Source organism: Diabrotica undecimpunctata, chromosome 7 (assembly GCF_040954645.1).
Source record: "Diabrotica undecimpunctata isolate CICGRU chromosome 7, icDiaUnde3, whole genome shotgun sequence".
Taxonomy (NCBI): Eukaryota; Metazoa; Arthropoda; class Insecta; order Coleoptera; family Chrysomelidae; genus Diabrotica; species Diabrotica undecimpunctata.
The window spans coordinates 140,584,832-140,597,237 of record NC_092809.1 but is presented as its reverse complement, the minus strand read 5'-3'; the positions used below and the strand labels follow the sequence as shown (position 1 = coordinate 140,597,237).

Below are 12,406 nucleotides of genomic sequence, written 5' to 3'. Positions count from 1 at the left end.
AATTATAATAAATTTTGTGGAATTGTTGGAAACAAAAGTTTTCAATGTTTTATTGTTAGATTATATTTACAGTTTGGCACACCAGTATAAATATTTAAAATCTACCCTGCACAAAAACGTCACATACACTCACTCTTAACAATTTTAAATTTATTTTTGTCAAGTTCTTACCGTATGTGCTCCATAGGGCAGACTTCCACATCGTTCGGAATTCTTCATATCCTTGGAAGGACTACTGCACGGTGAATTCGAGGACTTGTAGTCTATACTCGGATTTTTGTTGGCGTGATCTGAAAGAGAGAACAATCATCGATTATGACATGGGTTCGACGAACAGTTGGCTGACGGGTACAGATTGATAGATTGGTTTTTAATTAAGTAAAATTTTTCGGTGGTTTTCAGGTAGAAAGTGCAGTGGTTGGTTAACTCTTTAAAAGGGAGTCTGTTTTGTCTCGAATTTATCGATTATTTAGTTAATTTTTCTATTTAAAATGTGTAAATTAAATAAAAAAAATGGAAATTCTATTCTTAAATTTAAGAAAAACGATCAAAAATAAGCAGGGTCTTTTTTAGGTTATTTGAGAAAGGATCTTTTAGACTAAGGAATGGAAATATCTTCTTCCTTATTCTACCCATTACAAAACAAAGATTTACAAAGAATAAAAGTGCAAAAACAGTGTAAACATATCGAATATATCGAATGACAGTTATTTAATATTTATTAAGCAGACATGAAACAGGTAGCTGGATATCAATCCAGGTCAAATGAATTGTGTATTCTAGACTATTAATTTGATTAATGAGATTCAAAGGAAAATTGGCTATAAAGTGGGTCAAAATGATGTATGCAACAAGCTGGACATACACCATGAAATCAAAGTGTGAAAGATGAGATCATAATTTAGATCTTGGGACAACATATTGTTCCAAAAAAAATTCACATTGTCAAAACGGAGAGAAATGAAAAAAAGGTTGGACTGATGGGAATAATTGACTATATATAATGCAGAAAAGGAAAGTTTGTAGTAAGAAATCCAGTGTCAATGGAAAAAGCAAAGGAGAACGTACATTAGAGTGGGAAGAACATTTTTAATATAAATTACAAGATAACTAGATACATAGAAAAACAAGAAAGACGCCATAGAAATAATAAAGAAAAACAATTGGTTAGATAAATCAATCAACAATTACCTTCGTAATCTTCCTAAAGTATAGTGAAAACTGAAAAGGCAAAGAAGACCTGAAACCATGGATGAAAGAGTTTCCTAATGCGACCATAGATCACCTGGAGAAGGATGCTGCCCAAACAGGATGGAAGTCTCGACAAGTTTAAAAGAAACTGTGTACATTTGCCACTAAAAGAGACCGATTGAAAAATTTGATAAGCAAGCCCTAAGTTGTACTTTAAAATTAAAGGAATTCTCCTTTTCGTAGCCGATTTCCGTAGTATTTTCCGTAGTATAAATTAAAGGAATTCTTCTTCTTACGATACGATCTTCAATTGAAGGTTGGAAACAATCTCAGCGAACTAATGTCTATCTCGTGAAGCTAGAAATATTGAATATGAGTCCAATCGAGTCCAATCTCTCATATTTTCACACCACGAATGTTTCCCAGTCCCCTCTTGACTTATATAAATACAAAATATAATAAGCCAAAGAAAGATTCCAGAAATTTTCTAGTAGCTTTATCAGTAATTACCATATGTATGTCACATCTTCTTACAAATACTTCTAAAAGAAACTGTTTAGGACACAAAAAGATCCAAGAGATAAAAATGGCATCGTACAATTATTTTAAAGTTAGGAAAACACAAAGGCAGCTCAACTACCGAAGATATCGATGGAATGAATTTAAAAAGGAAAATGCTAATGAATAATACCGCTGAAAATAAAAAATATGGCTTTCAAATAATATAAAAGAATGTATTACAAACATTTTTTTTTATATTTTAGTATATTACAGAGCAAAAATGACGAAAGGTAGTACAAGTTTTAAGTTGTTTACATTTTATTTCAAAGCAAATATGTTTTTTATCAATTTACTTGAGAAACTTTAACCTTTCCTTTGTATTGTTCCACCGTTTCCAGAGCATCATTAATATTTTAAGTGAAACTTTTATTTGTTCGCATAATAAAAGTTTGTGAATTTATTGTGTTGTTTTACTTGAAGCATGCTATTCAAAGAACAACAATACCGATAATGCAACAATCTAATTACAGGGTGACCTATTCATAGTGAGACATGAAAAAATCGCGTATACCATGCAATTCGATATTTTTCAGGTTGGTATTTCAATGTTATATTATAAACAATATATGTATAGATAAAACACACATATATTTTTGTCTAATGAGTGGGGATAATAATTATTACTATGAGTGTATTTTCTCCCTGCACAACAATTACACAGAGTAATCTAATGTTTTTCGAGTCGGACCCGTAGGTAAAATATTTCTAATTAAATCTTTTACACATGGCATTAATGCAGAATGTGAAATCGTCATCAGTTTTTTTTATCTGTTGCAGTATTAGCTGTCTTTACTCCTGTCAACATAGAGTGTTATAACTTTATTTCTGCACCCTTACGTCATCAAAAAATCAGGCTGATACAAACTCCTGCACGGCTGACCAACGAATGTGTCCTGATATTTCCCTTTTCAAGTGGTAGCTACAAAAAGTGCAATGTACTTTCATGATCCTGAACAAAAACGAAGCGATAGCAAAAGCTTTTGCTGAAATCTGTGAATCTTTTACAAATTTCGTATAGCTCAAAAAATAGAAAATGGTAGTAGTAAGTAAATCGGAATCAGAATGTGCATATTTTTTTCATTTGCAGTTACATTATTACATAAATAGTAAACGTAATAAAAAATTGGCAACGAACTCACTGAAAGTGTGCAGATCAAAAGAGGTGTCCGTCAGGGGTGTATATTATCCCCACTCCTATTCAATATTTATTCCGAAGAAATATTTAACAAATGTATGGAAAATGAAAATGAGGGCATAAAAATAAACGGCGAGTTAACGAACAATATAAGATATGCCGACGACACGGCGATCCTTGCCAGTACCATAGACGAATTACAGCAGGTAATGGAAAGAGTTTATTCAGTTAGTGAGGAATACGGCCTGAGCCTCAACTTTAAGAAGACAAAGTGGATGCTGATAAGCAGGAAGCAACAGCCTGCTCGACAGTTACGGATAAGTAACATACTAATTGACCATGTAGAATCTTATGTGTACCTTGGCACCAACGTAAATGCAAAATGGGAACAGGCCACAGAAATTAAGGCGAGAATAGAACGAGCTAGAGCAGCATTTAGCAATATGAAAAAGCTCCTTATAAGCAGGGATTTGTCTCTTCCCCTAAAACTACGTCTAGTTAAATGCTACATTTTTCCGATCTTACTGTATGGTGTGGAGGCCTGGACACTGACGGAGACGCTCACGAGAAAACTAGAAGCATTCGAAATGTGGGTGTACCGACGCATTCTTCGTATATTCTGGACCGAACATGTCACCAACATAGAGGTAATCCAAAGAATCGGAAAGGAGAAAGAAATCGTGAATACAATTAAACAAAGAAAGCTTGAATATCTGGGCCACATATTGAGACACGATAAGTACCGTCTACTGCAATTGATTGTCCAGGGAAAAATAGACAGTAAGCGAGGGCCAGGCAGGAGAAGACACTCGTGGCTCCAAAATCTGAGGAAGTGGTTCGGGCTCACATCGGTCGAACTATTCAGAAGCGCCGCAAACAAGATCAGAATTGCCATGTTAATAGCCAACGTTCGCAACGGACAGGGCACTTGAAAAAGAAGAAGAATAAAAAATTATCGGAGAGCAAGTAACTGCTAAGTAATAATCAAATAAATTACGTGAAATTATATACAGATTGAATGTCATAAGAATTTGAGAAATGAGTACAGATACATGTTGCTGACATGACCAACGTTGACAACGATGCCAAAAGGCCTGTGTTCTGAACTTTCCAAATCAGGGGCAACAACGTTTAACGAAAATACCAAAATCAGCCGTTGTAGCGATTATATGTAGTACGAAAATTTTCATCTAGGAAGAAGATAAAAATAGTTTCAACTTCATAAAAATAGAACGTCACCTTATTGAATCTGCGACAAGAGCATTATAACAAACGTAGGCACCAAATATTTTTCCAACTATTGAAAGTGTTCGCAGTGATTGGTTCGAAAAGACATTCTTTATTATTCAGCAACAACGCTTCGATTATTCCGTAGAGCTTATAGTTTTAAGTATAAAACCATAGACAAGCGAAACGATTATATAAGAAATACACTCACCGGCACGAAAAACGGAACACTTGCATTTTTAAAATAAACTTAAAATTTTAATTCTTTTTAAACTTTCATTATTATAATAACGTAAACACAAACGAAACAAACTGTTTTAAGTAATTTTTAATAAAAATTTAACTTTTGAACAACTGTTTCAGTAGATAAGAATATAAAAATTAAGGAAAAAAAAACGAAAGTAAATGTCTTTACAAAATGACGCTCAATAAATCATGTGTTCGGACAAACTGATTTTAATAACGAATGTTTCCTCCACCTGCTCGAATTATTGCCTGAATTCTCCTTGGCATGCCTGAAATCAAATACGTCTGTTGTTCTGATTAGAAGTGAAGAGTTTTTGTATACTTTTAATAATCGTTTATGATTTTTTGGTGTGACACCTTCCAAAAATAACAAAATATCACTGCACTACCTATATTCAAAATTTTGCATTGTAAAAGAAAAGTTTGATATGCCAATTTTGAGCAGCTGTAAACATATTAGTGAATTGACAGATCTACATGAAATATTACATGTGTTAATCAAACAATAGTACCCTCTTTAGAAAAATAAAACAGCGCCATCTCCTATCAAACGACAAAATTATTAAACGAATATTCATTACTTGTTTTGTTGTGTTTTGTATTACTGTGATTAAGAGGTTTTTATCTTTATTTGTCATTTTCTTTGTTATAATGGGTTTAATTTAGTCCTAATTTTTTAGTTTCATTATTTAAGCTTCTAAACATTAATTTTAGTTGATTCTTGTATGAGCTATCAGAATTTTATCGTCCACTGTCGCAGATAATTCAGACATTATCCGATTATTTTAATACCTCAATTCTAACGGTGTATTTTCTTGAAGATATCCTAGAATAATTGATTGAACATCATTGAACAATATTAAGGTATAATACTAAAATTACGATCCTCGAACAGTAGCAGAATAAGACATTTCTCTGTTGTTAGGTATTTATTGTAAGATTTTCAAGCTATTACTACCTAGTCATTGTTCATTCCATTAATAAGCTATCACACTGTATATCTATTTTGTTACACAATTTTCTCCGTAGATAAATATGAAAACTAATGTCTTCATTAATCAAGACACAATCTTATCTTGTTGAAATGTGTCCACCTACAAGAGAACTCTATCTACGAAAGTTACGCAAAGATCTCGTGTTTACTATTAGAATATACGTTACTGCAGTCCGTATATAGAAAAACCTTGATAGGTGCATTTTACTACGGCCATACGAATTATAAATAATTTATTAACTGCTGCAAGAACAAGTTCTCCTGCCATTTTAGGCAGATGTGTGTCTTCCGCAGAGGCGTAAAAAATTATTCGATGATATTTTCTTTTGTTGGTATAACTGGTCAGTTTTATTGATGCATTGTGAGATGTATAAATATTTGTATTAAAAAGTATGTGGATGTCGTTACCAAAAAGGAGCGATAATAAACTGGCTTGGTAACTGACCGATGCAGCTCATTGTACAGGGTGACATAAAAATGAACCAAATTAAAACTGTACAGACAAATATTTTATTTAACTTTTTTATTTATTTTATTTATAAATGTAAGATCAAAAAATTTTAATTAAAAATACTTAATAAAAATGTAGATTTATTTAAAAGAACCCTTTCGGGCTACATCACAGAATGTTTTCGGAGTGAATATTCCATCATCAGTGCTGCTACTAGGTACACTTGTATGACGCCAACAAATAACGGTAAAAACCCTTTAAATGCTTAAAAATTAAATTGGTTTTATATTACATTTTTGTCGATAATTTTACAGGATGTTAGAGTTTTAAACAGATGCACTTTGTGGCAACGTTGCTACCTAAGGTCCGTATGAAGACGACATTTCAGGATCAGCAACCCCAGTTGGGAGTTTTACGTTGACATGAAGTGAATCTGTTTTTTAACATCCTATAAAATTATCAGCAACAATATAATAAATAATAAAAAAAATCAATTTAATAACATTCAAAGAGTTTTTTCCCATATATTTGGAGGCTTTACGCATATATACCTAGTAGCAGCACTAATGATTAAATATTCATTACGAAAACGTTCTGTGATGTAGTCTGAAAGGGTTCTTTCTAAATAAATATACCTTTTTATAAAGAATTTTTTAGCGTCCCATTGAAGAAGCTGTGGCAATCAATGGAAAGTACGAATATAAATATAGAATTAATAAAATTACTACACAATCTACCCATAACAAATAATAAAAACTGGGACAAAAATAACAACAGGGTTTGTAACAGTAAAGGGAAAAAAGCACTTTAAAAAGATGGAAACAAAACTGTAAAACAATAGGAATACTAAATAGGAACCACTAAATAGCACTCACTATGATATATACGTTCAACTTTGCAGACGATCAAGTAATATAGGCCCAATTATATGACCCGAAATTGAATTAAAGAGTACGATATACGGGCTCTAGAAGTCACTACAAAGAAAACCAAATACTTGTGCCTTGGAGGGCAACAAAAGATCTGATATTAGACGACAGAACCACGATAAAGCACTGCTACGACTACAAATATGTAAGTATCGATATTTCGCACGATGGAACATTAGACAAAGCCATAAGAGAAAGAAATACGGCAGGTAGACAAGCCATTGCAATAAACAGTATTTTATGGGACCAATGCATCAGCAAAGAAAATAAACAAGGGTATATGTTGCAGTTTCACAACTTTATGTAAATATTTCTTAAATATTAATTATTTCTATGTCGTACCGATAACCCCTCTAACTGCGGGTAGTACGAACCACATTAGCAGAGCTAATCACTCGTTTCCAGGGTTAAATGACATTGGCGATCCCACCTATATTTCGGACGCTGAGAATCACCCCCACAGATATTTCCGGAATACCGTCGATCTTTCTCAAAGTTCTTTGCTCCTGACCGGCTGAGAAGACAGTTGTGTCTTACCGCATTATTTATGAGAGAACATTTTAGAATATCAAAAAGACTTTCCAGACTGATTGCTCTTTGATACTGTTGACGTATATGCATTTCTGGAAGAAAAAAAAAACGTTTAAAAACATAACTGCAATTACTATAGTAAAGAGGAAAACTGTAAAAAGTGTGCTCACAAAACGAAAAAAAAAAATCCTTTTTCATTCAGTACCCAGTAAAATTATCTATTTGTGCACTTCCTCTTTTAGTCGTCACGAACCGCCACTGCATTTAAGTATGGACATAAATTTTGCTTAAATATGTCACTTGGAATAAATATTTCACTTAAAAAAATCGCTTTGATAGTGAAACACTTCATAATTTTAATAAACTTTTGTAAACATTTATAAAACAATACTTGTTACTGTTTTGTTTATTTATTTTAATAAATTACATTTTTTTTAAAATATTACCTACCAAAATGAACCACCATTTATAAAGTCGAGTCAAATTCAAATATTATTGTGACGTGTGCAACAAAAACTAATGAATCGTAACATTCCAATAGCATAGATAATAATCGCAGGGCGCTTTTGGGCCGTAACTTCGGTTAGAGGCCTGCCAAAGAAATTGACACTTTTAAAAATGAGCATGGCCGTGTTTAGAACAAAGGAAATCCAATTTACTGAGTCTAATTCCACATCAAGCCGGCCACTTCCCACCTGATGCCTTCTCTATAATTATAGTGGAGATGCCAATCCCCTTCGCCGTCATCTGTTGAAGTCATCAAAGTGAATTCTACGCTTGTGCAGATCGACAAAACAAATCTGACCATATGTACCTTTGTTGGGAACTGCCTACTATAAGAACTGTTCGGTTTTAATGATAGAGTACTGGGAAAAAGTTAAATAAAAGGTAAAGCTGATTTTTGAACATGTGTTTACGATTAATGTTCTATTAAGATGATATCGATTAAATGTTTGAGTTTGCAGCGGAAGAGATGTTTTTTGGCTTTAAAAATCATATACAGGGTATTATTTTCAATAACCTTATTTTTACATTAATATATCCATCAGATGAATAAGTTGTGCACACTAAAATATGCTGTAAATGCTTGGTCTGTTTAAGTAAAGTATTTTACTAACAGTTAATTTTAACGAGTTTAAATTATTGTTAAGAAACAGATGCGTATTTGTTAGTTGTCTTATATTCTTAAGCATTGTTTTTACTTTTTATATTAAATATAACATTTAACAATGAAACAGTAATACAGTTAAAGGGTGAGAAATGAAAGTTAAAGGATTATATAATCAAATTAAATTTAACGATTAAAAAGTTTATTTTATTGCTTTAATTGTTTTACAAAAGTACTGTGATTTTAAGCTCGTAAACATTTAATATAACTCAGACGCATTAAGATGTAGGACAAAAAGAGGTTTAAATCTTTGTATGTAGGTATATTTAAAAACCCTTAAAAGGGCTACATAAAAAAACACAAACGTTTTCGGAATAATAATTCCATCATCAGGTTAAAAAGCAGGTTAACATGCCTGAGCCACCAAAATATTAGGGTACAACTCTTTACAAAAAATTGAAGTTACCAAAAAATGTACATGTTGTTGTTTAAAAGTGAGTGAGGTTTAATACTTTATTAGATTTAACTTCAGGCAACACATAACCATGCCTCACGTGAGTACCAGCGTCCAGAGAGTAAACCTCTTCAAACGGACATCAGCTGGTAACTGATTGACACATTGACAGAATACCTATGAACGGTGTCGAAAACAGAATGTCAATGCACCATGGAATAGTGTTGGTTATACATATTACTGCAGCCAAACGATTCAAAAGCTTTAGTGATGTTAAAATGATAACAGCAAACCAAATGTTGGGATTTAAAAATGTTGTTTTTGAATTTTTAATATGAAGGATGTAAAATTACCGATAGAGGTAAAGGTCATGTTTAAGAGAATGACGTATGCATTAGGCAGCCCATGTTACTCTTTGTCGTATGGAGTGTGGTCTAAAAGGTGTATTTATGATTGATTAGCTTAGATATATGATATTGCCTTTTATGTTGATCACATCCAGGACAAGGTAAATTGAATTGTACGTAATCGTAATTGTAGCTAATATAAGACCTCATTTTTAAATGAAATTGTTTTTGACTGCTCGTAGGGTAAAAGGTTTATATAAGGTGATCCAATAAATTGACTGAAGATTAAAAATCTTCCGGCTGAGGAAATTAAAATAATAACCTATGGGATTAAATTAACCACGAGAAGGCTGAGCTCTTCAGAGACTTAAAAAGAGCAAAGGTACAGGACATGACTAAAGAGGGGGGTGGGTTTAAGGCAAAATAAATGAATTAATCAACAAATTAGAGATAATAGAGGTCCTTCATGCTAAAAAGCATCTAGCACCCTAAGAAAAAATCTATTTTGGTGATATTAAATTCGGTTTATATAAACCGTGAACTTGATGGATGAGTGTGCTGTGCTAAGTTGTTGACTAAGAAGGGGGAGCAGTGGTTGAATAAGGATTTTTTAATAATTAATAATTGGGAAGGTGAGACCAGATGGACCTGTGTCTGAGAGAGGAATTAGTGAATTTTGATAAATTGTTGGACTGTGAATTTTGTTTGAGTGATTACTGAGTTTAAAACGAATGAGTAGATGGTTGATATATGAAATGACTGAAAATAATAAAAGAAAGTGAGATAGACAGGAATATGATGTAGACGTTTACTTATTTTTATTCAAAATCATGGTACTTTTACATTAATTTTCGTTGATTAGAACCGAAGATATTGCCACTTTTATAAATTTGAATTAAAATAGTAAAATCGAAAATGAAAAAAGCTAACTGGGATTTTAAGGGTTCTAGGACATTGTATTTTTTTAAATTGTGTAAAAATTTCAATATTTTGAATAAAACAATTAATTTACATGCATGTACACCGAATAGTTTACGCATAATAACGTTGTAGATAAAAGCTTTCTGAGATAAACTATTTCAATTTTGCACTAACTGTTAAGTGAAACTTCTTGAAATTTTTAGAGCTGAATATATATGTGATATTGTCCCTATCATTATCATTCTGGCTTTGCAACCCTGCGTAGATTCCTAGCCATTCTCAAGAATTTCTCTCCCGTCATGTTATCAAGGAACCTTGTTCTGGATATTCCTCTTCTTCTCTGAGCAATGGGGCTCTCAAGGAGCGGTTTTATAGCTGGGTCATTTAGTTCCTTCCACATTACATGCCCTATCCACCTCAGACGTCATATCTTAATATGTTTTACGATATCTGGTTCCTAGTATATTCTATAAAGTTCGATGTTGTATCGCCTTCTCCACACTCCATTGTCATTCACTACTCCATAGATTCACCTTAGTACTTACCTTTTGAAACATCGTAACACGTTTTCATTACTTTTTGTCAGAGTGCGTTATAACTGCGAGTTTTATATCATCTATTGACCGTGCAAATTTTGTGGTTTATCTCTGCGGTGGTATTATTTTCAGTGTTAAGAAGCGCTCCCAGGTATACAAATTCATTCGCTGCTTCGATGGGGCCTTTTTTATAACAAGTGGTAGTAGGAATTGTGGTTGCGTGCTTTCTTCATATATTTCGTTTTGTTGGTGTTTATTATTAGACCCATTTTTGTAGCTGATTCTTTTATTGCTCCTGTCGTACAGCGTTTTCCGTTCTCTCAAAATTTCTCCAAATTGAACAGTATACAGGACAGAGTGTTTCCCTGGCGCAGCCTGTTATTCGTTTTAAAAGGTTTAGACAGTTCCCCCTGAATTCGTACTCTATAATCAACTTTTTCAAGAGTTGGTTTTGTTAAATTTACCAACTGATTTGGTATTCCTAGCCCTTCTATTGCTTTGAACATTTCTCTTTTATTCATATTCGTAGACTGCTTTGTAGTTTATAAATGTGATGAGTATCAATGCCATATTCCAGTGTTTTTTCTAAAATTTGTTTCAAGGTTGCAATCTGATGAATTGTCGACTTACCACCTCTGAAACCAGCCTGGTATTTTCCTACTATCCGTTCTGCATATTTCTGTCACAAAAAATGCTTTTTACTTGCTAATTTCTCTGGTCTAAAAGAATAAGAAGATTGAAGAGGTTGCTATTGGTAGTGAGCTTTCATATGTTGTTAAAATGACTTTATTAAGTGTTATTTAAAATTCCCTTCGTCAAAAACAACAATTAAGCAGTAGTGTGCTAATTTAAAAAGTAGTCGTACCGACACAAATGAAGCTGAACGCTGTGAACGCTCAAATTCGGCAGTTGTCCGGGAAAACATACAAAAAAAGTTCACCAATTGTATTGAACCATTGTAAATTGAAGTCGCTTGGGGTATTAAAGGACTGTGAGACTTCAGAAATCAACACATTTATCATTTTCTATGTACGTTTGCCAAGGGGAAAACTGTATTCAAAATATTTGCCACATTTGCTCGTTGACAACGATTCAGATGTTGTCTGCAAGTACACAAATTTCGCGTCGATATAGGATTAATTCACCATTTCAATTTAAAGGCAAATCTAATCTCATCATTGAGATGAGTGGTAAGTAGCATGTGAAAGACGCCCAAAGCGACAAAACACGCAAATATCATCTTGCAAAATTTTGGCTCCAGTTTTTTGTACAGGTAATTTGTAAAAAATAAAAAACTATCATAGGCAAATGGGGCAGTGTTATTGCTACTTTTGAAGGAAGACATTGCGAAATTAACGGAAAAGAACGAAGAAGAAAAAGCACTAAAACAAGAGTACATAAAATGCATTTTTAATTATTTCTATACCGACTATATTGGTAAGAGCCAGACCCCAGCAACTGTTGGCCTTAGTTTTTACTTAAAATAGTATTACACAAAACGACAAATCTTTCAAGTATTGTAATAGCCCGAGGAGGAGATTATGTTGATAAATAATATCAAACTTTGCTCAAAACTCGATATTTCATAGTTAGAATTCGGATTTATTGTGTTATATTAAATTTCTCTTGACAAAATATCCTCTTTGAAGTAACCGCAGCAATTCCTGTTCCTATAAAGTAATCCATCCTCTTTGTTATTAATAATAGCAAGGCAAATATGAATATATCACATATTTGAATGGAGTCGCGGAGCTTGAATTGGTAATTACAGTTGT

General features: G+C 32.9%; 1 protein-coding gene across 9 annotated transcripts in view; it reads right to left on the bottom strand.

Moving 5' to 3' along the window:
- Ten-m (teneurin transmembrane protein Ten-m) overlaps positions 1-12,406 on the bottom strand; it is a 183,309-nt gene that overhangs the window by 50,496 nt on the left and 120,407 nt on the right. For 8 of the 9 annotated variants that reach the window (XM_072538337.1, XM_072538338.1, XM_072538336.1 and 5 more), the window contains exon 3: positions 172-290. In XM_072538337.1, coding sequence (XP_072394438.1) covers positions 172-290 — 119 coding nt within the window. Of the gene's footprint in view, positions 1-171; positions 291-7,076; positions 7,358-12,406 lie in introns of those variants that run through there. The other variant, XM_072538342.1, reaches the window with a different exon arrangement.